The 17959-nt window shown below is 47.9% G+C and overlaps 1 protein-coding gene across 1 annotated transcript in view; it reads left to right on the forward strand.

Annotated features, from left to right (window-relative positions):
• LOC147116882 (TBC1 domain family member 20) overlaps window positions 1-17959 on the forward strand; it is a 135126-nt gene that overhangs the window by 25649 nt on the left and 91518 nt on the right. The window contains exons 2-4 of the mRNA XM_085987320.1: window positions 11946-12131; window positions 14578-14658; window positions 17047-17233. Coding sequence (XP_085843446.1) covers window positions 11946-12131; window positions 14578-14658; window positions 17047-17233 — 454 coding nt within the window. The remainder of the gene's footprint in view (window positions 1-11945; window positions 12132-14577; window positions 14659-17046; window positions 17234-17959) is intronic.

Here is a 17959-nt window from a genome sequence, read left to right on the forward strand (position 1 = left end):
GCAAGTATCCCATATGCCTTTTTTACCACCTTATCCACCTGTTCCGCCGCCTTCAGGGATCTGTGTACTTGCACACCCAGATCCCTCTGACCCTCCGTCTTGCCTAGGGTCTTTCCATTCATTGTGTATTCCTTTGCCTTGTTAGTCCCCCCAAAGTGCATCACCTCGCACTTTTCCGGGTTAAATTCCATTTGCCACTGTTCCGCCCATCTGACCAACCCATCTATATCGTCCTGCAGACTGAGGCTACCCTCCTCGCTATTTACCACCCTACCAATTTTTGTATCATCCGTGAACTTACTGATCATACCCTTTACATTCATATCCAAGTCATTAATGTAGACCACAAACAGCAAGGGACCCAGCACCGATCCCTGTGGTACCCCACTGGCCACAGGCTTCCAGTCACAAAAACAACCTTCGACCATCACCCTCTGCCTTCTGCCACTAAGCCAGTTTTGTATCCAATGTGCCAAGGCACCCTGGATTCCATGGGCTCTTACCTTCTTGACCAGTCTCCTGTGCGGGACTTTATCGAAGGCCTTACTGAAATCCATGTATACCACATCCACTGCGTTACCCTCATCCACACACCTAGTCACCCCCTCAAAAAATTCAATCAAATTAGTCAGACATGATCTTCCCTTGACAAAGCCATGTTGACTATCCCTGATTAATCCTTGCTTCTCCAAGTGGAGACAAATTTTGTCCCTCAGGATTTTTTCCAATAATTTTCCTACCACTGATGTTAGGCTCACTGGCCTGTAGTTCCCCGGTTTTTCCCTACTACCCTTCTTGAATAATGGTACTACATTAGCGGTTCTCCAGTCCTCTGGCACATCCCCTGTGGCCAGAGAGGTCCTGAATATATGTATTAGAGCCCCCGCAATCTCCTCCTTTGCCTCACACAGCAGCCTGGGATACATTTCATCCGGGCCTGGGGATTTATCCATTTTTAGGCCAGCTAAAACCGCCAATACCTCCTCCCGCTCGATGTTAATATGTTCGAGCATATCACAGTCCCCCCGCCCTATTTCTATGTCTACATCGTCCTTCTCCATAGTGAAAACAGATGCAAAAAATTCATTTAGAACCCCTCCTACATCTTCCGGCTCCACACACAGATTGCCACTTTTGTCCCTAATGGGCCCTATTTTTTCCCTAGTTATCCTCTTACCCTTAATATACTTATAAAACATCTTCGGATTTTCCTTTATTTTGCTTGCCAGTGTTATTTCATGGCCCCTCCTTGATCTCCTAATTTCTTTTTTAAGTATCCCCCTGCACTTTTTGTACTCCTCTAGGGCTTCCTCCGTCTTTAGCCTTTTGTATCTACCAAAAGCCCTCCTTTTTTTCCTAATCCATTCTCGTATATCCCCTGACATCCAAGGTTCCCTGTGGTTTTTGGAACCACCCTTGACCTTTACGGGAACATGTTGCCATTGTATGATCTCAATCTCCCTTCTGAAAGCCTCCCATTGCTCCGATGCGGATTTTCCTACAAGTAGCTGATCCCAGTCCATTTTGGCCAGATCCTGCCTTATCCTATTAAAATCGGCCTTCCCCCAATTTAGAACCTTTATTTCCGGCCCATCCCTGTCCTTTTCCATGGCCACCTTAAATCTTACCATATTATGGTCACTATCACCAAAGTGCTCACCTACTAGCACTTTTTCCACTTGGCCGGCCACATTCCCTAGAATGTAGACAGTAAATATATTGGGACATGGAATGTAGACAGTAAATATATTGGGACATGGAATGTAGACAGTAAATATATTGGGGACATGGAATGTAGACAGTAAATATATTGGGACATGGAATGTAGACAGTAAATATATTGGGGACATGGAATGTAGACAGTAAATATATTGGGGACATGGAATGCAGACAGTAAATATATTGGGACATGGAATGCAGACAGTAAATATATTGGGACATGGAATGTAGACAGTAAATATATTGGGACATGGAATGTAGACAGTAAATATATTGGGACATGGAATGTAGACAGTAAACATATTGGGACATGGAATGTAGACAGTAAATATATTGGGACATGGAATGCAGACAGTAAATATATTGGGGACATGGAATGCAGACAGTAAATATATTGGGACATTGTGGTAAACCACTGTTAACCTGTACATGCCTGTGTGGTAAACCACTGTTAACCCTGTACAAGTCCAGGCATGTCTCAGCCCCTGGCTCCACCCCTAAGCCCGGGTATAAAGGTGACTCACCACCCTTCCCCCGGGAGCTCTTAGGATGGATTCACTGGCAGAGGCATGCTCTAGTTCTTAGTCAATAAAAGCCTACTTCATATAAGTCCATTTCGTAGTCTTTGGTATTGTTGATAGCGCATCAATTTTATTGACTAATTTTCAACATGGAGCAAATCTTGAAGCCGGAACGTTTAGACCTGGATCCTCAAGCAGCAGATGCAGCCAATAACTTTGAACACTGGCTGAGCTGTTTCGAAGCCTCCCTGGAGGCCTCCAGCACTACTGTCACTACAGATGACGCGAAACGGCTTGTCTTGAACTCACGGGTGAGCCACCGAGTCTACTCGATCATCCGAGACGCCACTACTTACGCGGCCGCCATCGCGACGCTCAAGGAACAATACGTGAGGCCTGTTAACGAGGTCTACGCCAGACACCTCCTGGCTACCCGAAAACAGCGCCCCGGGGAATCGGGCGCTGAATATTTACTGGCACTGAGAGTCCTCGGCCGGGACTGTAATTGCAAAGCGGTGACGGCCAAGGAATGCACGCAAGACCTGATCCGAGACGCCTACGTAGCCGGCATCAGGTCCAACTATACTCGGCAGAGGCTGCTGGAACAGAGGGGGCTCGACCTGCAGAAGACGGTGGCCCTCGCTAACTCGTTAGACGTGGCCCTCCAGAACATGGACGCCTACCCCCCTGACCGGATGGCCACGTGGATGCCACGGGAGCAGCCATCTTGGGACCCGGTAAGGCCACAAGCCGCCAGCAGCCCAACTACAGCTGCAATGACCAGAGGCCAGAAATGCTACTTCTGCGGCCAGGCCAAGCACCCCAGACAGCAATGCCCAGCAAAGGACGCGACCTGCTCCAAATGCGGCAAGAAAGGCCACTATGCGAGAGTGTGCAAGGCGAAATCGACCCCCAATTCCAGCAGCGCCGCGTGTGAACCGTACAGGCCGCCATTTTGGACCCCACCAACCACGTGTGAGCCGTGCGGGCCGCCATTTTGGACACCACCAGCCGAGGGGGAGCCGCCATCTTGGACACCATCTCGGGACCAGGCCCTCAGCGCGGGCGAATACTACAGCGACCCACCGACCTCGACGATGGCCTCCATCACCCTGGACCAATCTAGGCCCCATCAACTAGCCAGGTCCATGATGAACGTAAAGGTAAATGGCCATGCCACAAATTGCCTTTTCGACTGCGGAAGCACGGAGAGCTTCATCCACCCCGACACGGTGCGACGCTACTCCCTATCGGTTATGCGCACATGCCACCAGGTCTTTATGGCCTCAAAGTCCCATACGGCGGACGTCGGCGGCTACTGTGTAGCGACTCTGACAGTGAACGGCGTGGAGTACAGAGAGTTTGAATTCCTCGTCCTGCCACAGCTCTGCGCTCCCGTACTGCTAGGATTAGACTTCCAGTGCCATCTGGAGAGCGTCACGATGGCATATGGCGGGCCCCTGCCCCCACTTACAGTCTGCAGCCAGCAGAATTTAAACATGGCGCCGCGCAAAGTATGCAGCCTGTCCACCCTGAAGGTCAAACCCCCCCCCCCCCCCCGTTCGCTAACCTCGCCAAAGACTGCAAGCCAATTGCTACTAAAAGCAGGCGGTACAGTGCCGGGGATAGGAGCTTTATTAAATCAGAAGTACAAAGACTCCTGAGGGAAGGGATTATCGAGGGCAGCACCAGCCCATGGCGAGCCCAAGTGGTGGTAGTAAAGACTGGCGAAAAACAGCGCCTGGTTATTGATTACAGCCAGACGATCAATCGATACACGCAATTAGACGCATACCCACTTCCCCGCATATCTAACATGGTCAACCAGATAGCACAATACCGGGTATTCTCGACGATTGATCTGAAGTTGGCATACCGCCAGCTCCCCATCAAGCCTGAGGACCGCCAGTACACGGCCTTCGAGGCTGACGGTCGCCTCTACCACTTCCTCCGAGTCCCCTTCGGCGTCACCAACGGGGTCTCGGTCTTCCAAAGGGAGATGGACCGGATGGTTGACCAGAACGCGCTGCAGGCCACCTTCCCCTATCTAGACAACGTCACCATCTGCGGCCATGACCGGCAGGACCACGACGCCAACCTAGAAAAATTCCTCCGTACGGCCCAACGGCTGAATCTGACATACAACAGAGAAAAATGTATGTTCCGCACCGCGCGCCTCACTATTCTTGGCTGCGTGGTGGACAACGGAGTCATCGGCCCCGACCCCGACCGAATGCACCCCCTCCTGGAACTACCCCCCCCCCCCCCACTGCCTAAAAGCCCTGAAGAGATGCCTAGGGTTCTTCTCTTACTTCGCCCAGTGGGTGCCCAACTATGCGGACAAAGCCCGGCCCCTCATCAAGTCAACCTCCTTCCCCCTGACGGCAGAGGCCCATGCGGCCTTCACCCTCATAAAAGAGGACATTGCGAAGGCCACAATGCATGCAGTGGATGAGTCCATCCCTTTCCAAGTGGAGAGCGATGCATCCGACTTCGCCCTAGCCGCAACCCTTAACCAGGCGGGGAGACCCGTGGCCTTCTTTTCACGGACCCTCCAGGGCCCCGAAATTCGACACTCCTCAGCCGAGAAGGAGGCCCAGGCGATAGTGGAGGCTGTACGGCACTGGAGGCATTACCTGGCCGGTAAACGTTTCACCCTGCTCACTGACCAACGGTCAGTAGCATTTATGTTTAACAACAGACAAAGGGGGAAAATCAAAAATGATAAGATATTGCGGTGGAGGATCGAGTTATCCACCTACAACTACGATATCTTATACCGGCCCGGGAAACTTAATGAGCCCCCAGACGCCCTATCCCGTGGGACATGTGCCAACGCACAAGTCGATAGGCTGCGGACCCTCCACAATGATCTCTGCCACCCGGGGGTCACCAGGTTCTTCCACTTTATTAAAGCTCGCAACCTGCCTTACTCCATCGAGGAGGTCAGGACCATGACTAGGAACTGCCAGGTCTGCGCCGAATGCAAACCGCATTTTTATAGGCCAGACAGGGCACACCTGATTAAAGCCACCCGCCCCTTCGAACGTCTCAGCGTCGATTTCAAGGGGCCCCTTCCCTCCTCTGACCGCAACACGTACTTCCTCAATATTATTGACGAGTACTCCCGTTTCCCCTTTGCCATCCCCTGCGCCACAGTCATCAGGTGCCTCCACGACCTGTTCGCCATATTTGGCTTCCCCAATTACATCCACAGCGACAGGGGCTCGTCGTTCATGAGCGACGAGCTGCGCCAGTACCTGCTCGAGAAGGGCATAGCCACGAGCAGGACTACCAGCTACAACCCCCGGGGTAACGGACAGGTAGAGAGGGAGAACGCAACGGTGTGGAAGACCGCCATGCTCGCCCTAAAATCCAAGGGCCTCCCAATCTCCCGCTGGCAAGATGTCCTCCCCGATGCGCTCCACTCCATACGATCACTGCTCTGTACTGCCACAAACGCCACCCCTCACGAGAAGATGCACTGGGGAAGTGCAGAGGGACCTGGGTGTTCTTGTGCACCAGTCACTGAAGGAGAGCATGCAGGTGCAACAGGCGATTAAGAAGGCAAATGGTATGTTGGCCTTCATATCAAGGGGGTTCGAGTATAGGAATAGGGATACCTTACTACAGCTGTACAAGGTGCTGGTGAGACCGCATCTGGAGTATTGTGTACAGGCAGTGACCAGCGGGGTGCCGCAAGGATCTGTCCTGGGACCCCAGCTGTTCACAATATATATAAATGATCTGGATCAGGGAATTGGATGCAATATTTCCAAATTCGCTGACGACACTAAACTAGGAGGAGGGGTGGGCTCTGATGAGGATGTCAGGAGGCTACAGTGCGATTTGGACAGGTTGGGGGAATGGGCGGATACGTGGCAGATGCACTATAATGTGGATAAATGCGAGGTTATCCACTTTGGGGGTAAAAACAGGAGGGTAGATTATTATCTAAACGGCAATAGATTGGGAGATGGGGAAGTGCAGAGGGACCTGGGTGTTCTTGTGCACCAGTCACTGAAGGAGAGCATGCAGGTGCAACAGGCGATTAAGAAGGCAAATGGTATGTTGGCCTTCATATCAAGGGGGTTCGAGTATAGGAATAGGGATACCTTACTACAGCTGTACAAGGTGCTGGTGAGACCGCATCTGGAGTATTGTGTACAGTTTTGGTCGCCCCATCTGCGGAAGGATGTTCTTGCCATGGAAAGAGTGCAACGGCGATTCACCAGGCTGATACCTGGAATGGCGGGAATGACCTACGAAGAGAGATTAAATAGTTTGGGCTTGTACTCACTGGAGTTTAGAAGATTGAGAGGTGATCTCATCGAAACATATAAAATTATGGCAGGCCTGGACAGGCTGAATTCAGAGAGAATGTTTCCAATGGCCGGGGAGCACAGAACCAGGGGCCACAGTCTAAAAATAGCGGGCAAATCATTTAAAACAGAGATGAGGAAGAATTTCTTCACTCAAAGAGTGGTGAGCCTGTGGAATTCCCTGCCACAGAGGGCTGCGAAGGCTAATTCAATAAATATTTTCAAGAGAGAATTGGATATATTTCTGAAGGCTAAGGGGATTAAGGGTTACGGAGAAAAGGCGGGGACGGGGTACTGAACTGGTAAGATCAGCTATGATCTCAGACGAAGATCAGCCATGATCTCATTGAATGGCGGAGCAGGCTCGAAGGGCCGAATGGCCTACTCCTGTTCCTATCTCTATGTTTCTATGTTTCCCCAGGAAATCCACCTCGGGGACATCACTACCGCCATGGCTGACGTCTCCGGGACCCGTCCTGCTCAGGAAACACGTGAGGAGCCATAAGACGGACCCCCTGGTTGAAAAGGTTCACCTCCACGCCAACCCACAGTACGCCTACGTGGCGTATCCTGACGGGCGGGAGGACACAGTCTCAATTCGAGACCTCGCACCCTCAGGTACCACCCGAAACACCATCGATCACCATCCACTACCTCCACCCACCACCACTACCCATGACGCACCACCGGGGTGTCTACCACGAACTGACGACATGCCGGTGCCATCCCTACCCCGAGAGGACGACACGCCAGTGCTCCGTCCCACGCGGGCAAAGAACCGCCGCAACCGGCACCACGAAGATCATTATGGCAGACAAGACCCCCGGAGAGACTTTCGTATACGAACTTTTGAAACACTTCACCCCGCCGGACTCTTTTTTAAACGAGGGGTGAATGTGGTAAACCACTGTTAACCTGTACATGCCTGTGTGGTAAACCACTGTTAACCCTGTGCAAGTCCAGGCATGTCTCAGCCCCTGGCTCCACCCCTAAGCCCGGGTATAAAGGTGACTCACCACCCTTCCCCCGGGAGCTCTTAGGATGGATTCACTAGCAGAGGAATGCTCTAGTTCTTAGTCAATAAAAGCCTACTTCATATAAGTCCATTTCGTAGTCTTTGGTATTGTTGATAGCGCATCAGACATGGAATGTAGACAGTAAATATATTGGGGGAACATGGAATGTAGACAGTAAATATATTGATAATTAACCAGTAAATATATTGATACATCATATGCAAACCGAAGGGTACGGTAGGTCGTGTGGTTATGATACTGGTCTAGTAATCCATTACTAAAGAGCCTCTAGGGATGGATTGTGAGTGCTGGCCTTGCCAGTGACGTCCACATCCTGAATATTTTAGAAACAATGTTGGTAAGTATAATAAGTGAGTAGCACAGATGCACAATATGCAAGCAGTGAATGTATCGATTCATAGCATGCAAGCTAAATATAGTGGCCCAGATATTCCGATATGTACCCACCCGTAGGGACATTGGAAATGCCGGTTTCAGGCATGCACAGCGCATGCGCTGAAAACCGGCATTTCCGATCTGTCAAGAATGGTCTAGACAGATCCTCCGGCTGCCCTGGAGCAGGGCCTCTGCGGGTGGATAGTTCCGCTTTTTGGAGACCCTCCGCCCGCAGAAAACACTTACAATTTTTACGCCTGGTGCTTTCACCAGGATAAGAGTTGAAAAAAGTAAAAATAACATTTTTTCACTGATTTATCATTTAAAAAATTGGTAAGTTTATTTTTAGCCCCTTAAAAAACATTAAATTTTTGTTTGAAATATTTAATTTATTGTAATTTCAAGTCATTTTAAAAATGTGATTTAAAAAAAAATGTATTTAAAATTTGTGTTTTTGGGGTGATCTCCATTCATATATTTGACAGGTCGTCCTGTCAAGTGTATGAATGGAGATTCCCTTCTTTGATTGGCTCCCCATGGCCCACGTAAACCCAGGGACGCTGCGAACCGCCTGCGCCCCTGAGATAGGTGGGCCCTGCGCACTTGGAGTTTGGCGAGGCCCAGGAGTGGAAGTGTGTGTGTCCCGGGAGCCCTCCGGTAAGGACGCAGATTTTTCCAGATCGGAAAATACGGGCCATTAAGACACAATATGGCAATTTTTTGATATTGAAATAGCAAATAAAGTGCTACATAAGGCCATGTTTTGGGATGGCCTGAGGATATGCTAAAGTGCTATAGAAAGGCACTTTCTTTTGGAATGTCATTGGTTCCCTCTTAAAGGGAGCATTTGAAGGACGGGGACAGAGCAGCTCATTGCTTTAATGATCAGTTTTAGATATTGGCCCAGAAATTCGGGTCGGGGGCTTCCCATGGGTGCATGCCCCCGACCTGCACTTACCCAGCGTGCCGGCCGTTGAGCTGTGGGCCCCCGTGGGATTCCGATCCTGGGCCTGCTCCAACTGCCGGCGCGCAGTGCTTGCGTATCCCAGGGGCGCAGGTAGTGCGATGCGTCCCTTGGGATCACGTGGGCCATGGAGAGCCAATCGGAGCAGGGAATGCTTCATTCATAAGTTTGACAAGAAGAGCTGTCAAACCTAGAAATACTATAAGCCCCAAAACATCACTAAAACTTCAAATACATTAAAAAAAAATCACATTTTTAAAATAATCTTTAATTACATGTAATAACTATTTTAAACAATAATTTAAATTTTTGAAAAATGTAATTTTATTTTCTAACGGGGCTAAAAATAAACTTACCTTTCTTTAAAGTATTTAAAAATAATAAACCTGTGGAAAAAAGTTTTAATTTTAATTAATTCACCACTTACCTTGTTAAACGCAGGCCTTGCGACTGCTTTTTACAAGTGTAACTGCTGGAGACTTACCCTCCCGGAGAAACCTGTTTTTAAAAAAAAAAACCCTAAGTTCGATGCGCACGCGTTCCACCTGTCAACCCCTTTCAGTGCAGTGCATGCACGAAACCGGCACTTTCGTTGGGCCTACGCGTGAGTACCCAGTGCGTACTTGCGCGTTGGGACCCAAATTTCTGGGCCATTAATACATAATATTACAAAGAATTATATAGCAAGGCAGGCGTGCATTGTAGAACAGTAATTCATTTGAAGGGCCTGGGTACTGTCATTCTCCTCCCCTGGTATTGATGTTTAGTTTAGTACATTAATGCGTAATATCACTCACCTCTGCGTCTTGCTGCTTTCACTCTGTTGCAACTTTCTTGTCTCTTTTACTGAAACTGCTGTGGTCAGTGCTCCTCTACTTTTTGTTTATTCCTTCTAAACTGAAATTCAAGATGTCATTCTTCCTCCTTGCATCATGCCTTGTGTTGAATCAAGAACAATTGCGCTGCCTTATACTAGCTCCTGTTCATTTACAGCATCTTAAAACTCTGGAACTCGTTACTTCAATCGGCCTTTCCTTCCTGATAAATCTTCAGGCCTTTAAAACCCAAGTTTGGTGTTGCCTAGTCACTCATTGCTGTTTTAGCTTATCTTTTATTCTTTTTCGACCTTGTCGGTGTCCTTGAGCTGTAGACTCCGCACCTGGATTTCTAAATAAGAAAAACAAAAGCTTGCATGATACTCGCAGGTAGTCAGTCACTGAAATAGAGTTGTCCTTTTAAGGATGAGTGTTTTTTTTCCTCCCCTTTCTCTTTTCTGCCAACTTCCTTCCCTTGATTCCTCCTCCGCCGGAGTCATTGATGCTTTACTGGGCCAGTGTTCCACGGCCAGTGGTTGCCGTCCTGTCTCTTGGCCATTCTTCATGCAGAAGCCACGCGGTGTCATGTCGCAGTCAAGCACAAGGTGTAGTTGCAGCAGGAGTCGCTCGATAGTGATAAGTAACCTGGCTGGTTTAGCTCAGGCCAGTTGTAAAAGAAAGAAAGAATCTTGCATTTCTATAGCACCTTTCACAACCTCAGGATGTCCCAAAGCGCCTTTTGAAGTGTAGTCACTGTTGTAATGTAGGGAGAACGGGAGCCAATTCGCGCACAGCAAGCTCCCACAAACCGCAATGTGATAATGACCAGAGAATCTGTTTTAATGATGTTGGTTAATGGATAAATATTGGCCAGGACACTGGGGAGAACTCCCAGTGCCTTTTTGAACAATGTCGTGGGATCCTTTACGTCCACCTGAGAGGGCAGATGGGACCTCGGTTTAAAATCTCATCTTAAAGACGGCACCTCCGACAGTGCAGCGCTCCCTCAGTACTGCACTGAACTGTCTCACTAGGTTATGTGCTCAAGTCCCTGGAGTGGGACTTGAACCCACGACTGACTGAGTCTGAGGTGAGAGTGCTGCCCACAGTGTTGAACAGCTCTAAGTACTCTCTCCAGACACAACTGAAGTTTGGAAGAAAAAGAAAAAAGCAAGACTTGCATTTCTATAGCGCCTTTCACGACCACCGGACGTCACAAAGCGCTTTACAGCCAATGAAGTACTTTTTGAAGTGTAGTCACTGTTGTAATGTAGGAAATGCGGCAGCCAATTTGCGCACAGCAAGCTCCCACAAACAGCAATGTGACAATGACCAGATAATCTGTTTATTTTGTTGTGTTGATTGAGGGATAAATATTGGCCTAGACACCGGGGATAACTCCCCTGCTCTTCTTTGAAATAGTGCCATGGGATCTTTTATGTCCACCTGAGAGGGCAAATGGGGCCTTGGTTTTAACATTTCACCTGAAAGGCGGCACCTCCGACAATGCAGCACTCCCTCAGCACTGCACTGGAGTGTCGGCCTAGATTTATGTGCTCCTGGGATGAGGGGGCTGTCCTATGAGGAGAGATTGAGTAGAGTGGGCCTATACTCTCTGGAGTTTAGAAGAATGAGAGGTGATCTCATTGAAACATGCAAGATTCTGAAGGGGATTGACAGGGTATGTGCTGAGAAGTTGTTTCCCCTGGCTGGAGTGTCTAGAACTAGGGGGCATAGTCTCAGGATAAGGGGTCGGCCATTTAAGACTGAGATGAGGAGGAATTTCTTCACTCAGAGGGTTGTGAAGCTTTGGAATTCTCCGCCCCAAAGGGCTGTGGATGCTGAGTCGTTGAGTATATTCAAGGCTGAGATCGAGAGATTCTTGGACTCTCGGGGAACGAAGGGATATGGAGATCGGGCGGGAAAGTGGAGTTGAGGTCGAAGATCAGCCATGATCTTATTGAATGGCGGAGCAGGCTCGAGGGGCCGTATGGCCTACTCCTGCTCCTATTTCTTATGCTCTTATGTAAGTCTCTGGAGTGGGACTTGAACCCACAACCTTCTGGCTCCGAATCTACACTTGCGCTTATACAGTTCAAATGGGTGCAGGTTCACACGCCTAAGGTTGTGCTTTACTGAAATTCTGGGGACAGATTCTGCACTGAGTACTGACCACATTGTTCACTCAACAGAAACTGAATCGAAGAAAAAGAAGAAGCTGGTGGCCATCCACCAAGCCCTGAACGATGACCCGGTGGATGTGGAGACTCTCCGGCGGTCCGCGGTTAGCGAGGGTGGGCTCCTGACCGATGAGATCCGCAGGAAGGTCTGGCCAAAGCTGCTGAACGTAAATGTTTACAACCTACCTCTGAAACCAGGTAAGGGGATATTCCTCGTGTCTTTATTGTTTTACAGACAAGCTTTCTCTGTAGCGATTCAGTCCTATTAGGAGGAAACTACTTATTGTGATTATATTAGTAGATTGAACTAAAGATGTTTACCGCACAGAAGGAGGCCATTTGGCCCGTTGTATCTATGCTGACCCTTCTCCCAGAGCAATCCAAAACAAGTCCACTGCCCTGCTCCCTCCCCCGAGCCCAGTATCTTCCTTTGCTTCAACTATTTATCCAATTTACGCTTAAAAGGTACAAAGGTTTCTGCCTCAACCGCTCATGTTGTAAAGCATTCCATGCTCCCATCTCCCACTGTGTAACAACATTGCTTCAAGTCCTTCTCCTCACTCTCGAACAATTTAAAAATAATGATCCCTCATCTCTGATTCTCCAACCAAAGGAAATAATCTCTCCCTATTCACTTTATCAAACCCCTTCATAATTTAGCAAAACTCTATTAAATCTCCTCTTTGCCTTCTCTGCTCCAGTGGAAATATTTCCATTATTATCTCCAAGTCTCTCCTCAGAAGTATAGCTTCCCATCCCTGGCGACTTTCTATGGCTTTAATGTCCTTAGTGGTGCCTGTACCTTGTACAGTTATACTAACTCTCGTGGAGATAGCTTATCCAAGTGACATCCTTAAATACCAACATAAATAACGGTACAGAGATCAGCGTCATGGGCTGCCCGCTGGGCATGGAAAGCTTCTGATGCGCTGGAGGACACTGAGACCACACAGGCCATGGAAGAAGTTGTGCAATGCTTGTGCGGCTTGGTTTCACGTGCGGCAGGGCAGTTCCTTACACTGTGAGTGCTGTTCCCAGCCATGTTATTGGAAAGAATTCTGAAGGACAGGATAAATCTTCATTTAGAAAGACACTGATTAATCAAGGATAGTCAGCACGGATTTGTTAAGGGAAGGTCGTGTCTGACAAACTTGATTGCATTTTTTGAGGAGGTAACAAGGAGGGTAGATGAGGGTAGTGCGTTTGATGTAGTGTATATGGAATTTAGCAAGGCTTTTGATAAGGTTCCACATGGCAGACTGGTCACGAAGTTAAAAGCCCATGGGATCCAGGGCAAAGTGTCAAATTGGATTCAAAACTGGCTCGGAGACAGGAAGCAGAGGGTAATGGTTGATGGGTGTTTTTGTGACTGGAAGGCTGTTTCCAGTGGGGTTCTGCAGGGCTCAGTACTAGGTCCCTTGCTTTTTGTGGTATATATCAATGATCTAGACTTGAATATAGCGGGTATGATTAAGAAGTTTGCAGATGATACTAAAATTGGCTGTGTGGTTGATACTGAAGAAGGAAGCTGCAGGAAGATATCAATAAATTGGTCAGGTGGGCAGAACAGTGGCAAATGGAATTCAATCCGGAGAAGTGTGAGGTAATGCATTTGGGGAGGGCTAACAAGGAAAGGGAATACACATTAAATGGTAGGACACTGAGTAGTGTAGAGGAACAAAGGGACCTTGGAGTGCATGTCCACAGATCCCTGAAGGTAGCAGGCCAGGTAGATAAGGTGGTTAAGAAGGTGTACGGAATGATTGCCTTTATTAGCCGTGGCATAGAATACAAGAGCAGGGGAGGTTATGCTTGAACTGTATAAAACACTAGTTAGGCCTCAGCTAGAGTACTGCGTGCAGTTCTGGTCACTGCATTACAGGAAAGATGTGATTGCACTAGAGAGGGTACAGAGGAGATTTACAAGGATGTTGCTGGGAGTAGAGAATCTTAGCTATGAGGAAAGACTGGATAGGCTGAGTCTGTTTTCCTTGGAACAGAGGAGGCTGAGGGGAGACCTTATTGAGGTGCATAAAATTATGAGGGGCATAGATAAAGTGGATAGAAAGGACCTATTTCCCTTAGCGGAGGGGTCAAAAACCAGGGGTCACAGATTTAAAGTAATTGGTGGAAGGTTTAGAGGGGATTTGAGGGGAAATTTCTTCACCCAGAGGGTTGTGGGGGTCTGGAACTCACTGCCTGAAAGGGCGGTAGAGGCAGGAACTCTAACCACATTTAAAAAGTACTTGGATGTGCACTTGGGATGCTGTAACCTGCAGGGCTACGGACCAAGAGCTGGGAAGTGGGATTAGGCTGGATAGCTCTTTGTTGGCCGGCGCGGACACGATGGGCCGAAATGGCCTGCTTCCGTGCTGTAACTTTCTATGATTCTATGATGTTGTCACGGGCAGACAACTATATTCTTCCCCTGATAAGGTCGGGGTCAACCAGAGAGTCCAGGCCCAGCTTGTGCTCATGCCTCTGTGGCTATAACAAGGCACTGGTGCAGGACTGGGATCAGGTTGGGGAGGGTTGCATGCCTTGGGGGGAAAAAATCTCCGCTTTATATTTAAAAAAAAAAGCAGGGTGTTGTAAGTGTCGCCGCTGTCCTGCTTTGAGATCTGACGTATAATTGTCTTTTAAGGCAAGGATATAAGGGAAGGCCACAAAGACCACAGCCAGGTTCTCATGGATGTACAACGGTCGCAGCGCAGGTTTCCACATGGTAAGCACGTGAAGATTCATTGTGGAGTCTCTAACGTTGGCCTCTGCTTTAAAAATAATCCTCGCTTGTCTGTAAACAAGCCTGGCCTGTGTTTTCTGGTGAATTCTTGCTGAATTTTGACTGTGTTCTTTGGTACATTTGTATGGATTGCTGTAATTTAATGATTCATTCCTGGTAATCTGAAAATGGGGAATAATGAACCACTATAATAGAGTCCAAAACTAGGTCATAAATAATTACTAATAAATCCAATAAGGAACTCAGGAAAAACTTCTTTACCCAGAGAATGATTAGAATGTGGACGATAGCAAAATACTGCAGATGTTGGAAATCCGAAATAACAACAGAAAATGCTGGAAAAACTCAGCAAGTCAGGCAACATCCGTGGAGAGAAATTTGAGTTGACGTTTCGGGTTTGACCCTTCTTCAAAATTAGAATGTGGAACTTGCTACCACAGGGAGTGGTTGAGGCGAATAGCATGAATGCATTTAAGAGGAAGCAAGATAAGTACATGAGGGAGAAAGAATAGAAGGATATGCTGATGGGGTGGGAGGAGCCTCGTGTGGAGTATAAACACCGCCATAGACCGGTTGTGCAGAATGGCCTGTTTCTGTGCTGTAAATTCTATGTAATTCTCTGTGTAATATGACAGTAGAACCCAGATTCCAGTGGAACCTTGATAGATGCACGAGCTGCGTGCTTGAAGCAGGAGTGCACAGGGTAGAGCGCCATCGTACACGGAATTGGGAGTTGCTACGGAGCAGTGGGACAACAATGCCTGTCCATCATACCCTGTCGTGAGATTTGATATTGGCCATACTGTTGGGGGAAACTGACAACCAGAGGCTAGACCTCCCTCGTCAATCCACAGGGAAGTCACACAACACTGACGAAGGAGCAGCGCTCCGAAAGCTTGTGATTTCAGATAAAGCTGTTGGACTATAACCTGGTGTTTTGTGACTTCTCACATTTGTCCACCCCAGTCCAACACCGGCATCTCCACATCAATCCACAGGGAGGGAGAGGGGATAAATAGACTTGGGGTACGGTAGTGTAGTGGGTATGTTATTGGACGAATAATCCAGAGAATGAGAGTCCAAATCCCGCCATGGCAATTTGATCGATTGAATTGAATGGACAGTTAAGAGTCAGCCATGTTCCTGTCGGACTGGAGTCCCCTATAGGCCAGAACGGATAACGACGGCAGGCTTCCTTCCCTAAAGAACATTAGTGAACCAGTTGCAGTTTTCTGACAATCTGACACCTTCATGGTCCCTTTTACTGACTGTGTTTTATTTTCAGATTTTTTTTAACCTGAATTCAAATTCTCAAATTGCCATGGTGGGATTTGAACTTGTGTTCTCTGGATTATTGGTCTAGGCCTCTGGATTACTAGCCCAGTAACAAAACCATCTTACTACCGTTATCTATATATGAATAGCTGAGGCAGAGCCTGGGAGCAGAAACAAAGGGTGCAGCAACACCTGCATGGTGTTTCCCCATTGTTCTTTCTTGAATTGGGATTGTACAAGGGAGTGACAGGTGGGGGGGGTTTAATATATTAGAATTCTAACGGGAAAGTTTGATCCATTGGAATTCAGTACAGTGGGAAGAATACGGAGGAACAGCACCTCATCTTCCGATTAGGCACTTTACAGCCTTCCGGACTCCATATCGAGTTCAACAATTTCAGATCATAACCCCGGCCCCTATTATATTTTTATATTTTTTATCCACACTTTTGGTTTGTGCCTTTTCCTTTTTCTCTCTCCCACACGGCAGCTGTCTCTCACTCTGCCAGCGCATTTCACACTTCATCTAGAGCCATTGTCTGTTTCTTTACCTGTCCTATTACCATCTCGTCTCACCTTGAATATCTCTTAATGTCTCTTCTTTCATCCCCTCCCCCATTTCCCAGCCCCCAAACTGCCTTTTAATCTGATACGATAGCAAAATACTGCAGATGCTGGAGTTCATTTCCTGCCTTTTTTTCCTCAGTTCTGTAGAAGGGTTTCGACCTGAAACGTGAACTCTGTTTCTCTCTCCACGGATGTTGCCTGGCCTGCTGAGTTTTTCCTGCGTCTTCTATTGTTATTTAGAATACAGAGGCTGTTTGGTCCGTTGGCATTTAGTACAATGGGAAGGACAGGGAAGTCATTTGGCTCGTGTTAGTCTCTGTGATGGCTGTGAAAAGTCTGGAATATTACATCTCAAATTCTGGGTCTGGAATTTGTGTGAATCAATAAGTCGACGGTGCTAATTTGTGGGTCAGATTTGAATACAGTTTTTGTGATATAGGCAAACTTTCCTGTTGAGAAGTGGATTGAAACAAAATATGTATGCAGCTTCCCCATTTTTATTTATTTTCAAATTTCCGTTACTCCCAGGCATGCGGCCAGAGCAGCGAGGAGTCCTACAAGAGCAACTGATCAACGTCATTCTCTACGTCTTACAAGGGAACCTCCAGCTTCACTATTATCAGGGCTACCACGACATTGTCGTGACCTTCCTGCTGGTCGTCGGTGAAAGGATGGCCATCGCACTAATGGAGATACTTTCTTCCCATCACCTCAGGTGAAGAGCCGCTAACCAGTATGATCATTCCACCCTGAGCCCCATCTACACTGTCCAAGTGCAGCTAACTCCACGGGACGTGGACCTCGGTGACGTGTGCCGGGAACGATCGATCGATCTACCTTGTGGGATCGTTCCGTTCCTGTGGGGGCAGAGGCACCGACTTTGAGGGAAATGTGCAGTGAGCCAGGTCACGTGAGTCAATAACTTCATGTGACTCCTGACCGCAACTTCGCTTACATGTGCAGGGAGCAATTAATCTCCTGGCTCGGAGGATTGCGGCATCTGGACCTGCCCATTTGATGTGGGGTGGGGGGAGGCACAGACTTGGGGAAAATTTTGAGCGTAGGCAGTCAGACAGCATAGTGCTCTAAAGGATGCCCCATTCCTTTGGATGCAACATTAAAATAGGGTCTTGACTGCCCATCCTAGTGGGTCATAAAATATCTCACGACCTCTAATTGTACAAATAATAGGAATAATTGCAGTTTAAGAAAAAATACGGTGTGAATTTTTGTGCCTATTTATCGAGTGTCCAGATCAGTACAGAATAGTCAGCTGCAGAATAAAGCACTCTCGACACGGGCCAGACAATAAGCCTCAGCCATAACCTCAAAATAATGCCCCCACCTCACTCGTGTGACTTTTTCCAGTTCTAACCCTTCACATTTTCTCTTTTCTGAGTAAGATTATTCACAATCTACTTCAATGATTTGGATGAGGGGA

This window comes from Somniosus microcephalus, chromosome 5 (genome assembly GCF_052327205.1).
Source record: "Somniosus microcephalus isolate GS21.2 chromosome 5, FLI_Smic_1.0, whole genome shotgun sequence".
NCBI lineage: Eukaryota > Metazoa > Chordata > Chondrichthyes > Squaliformes > Somniosidae > Somniosus > Somniosus microcephalus.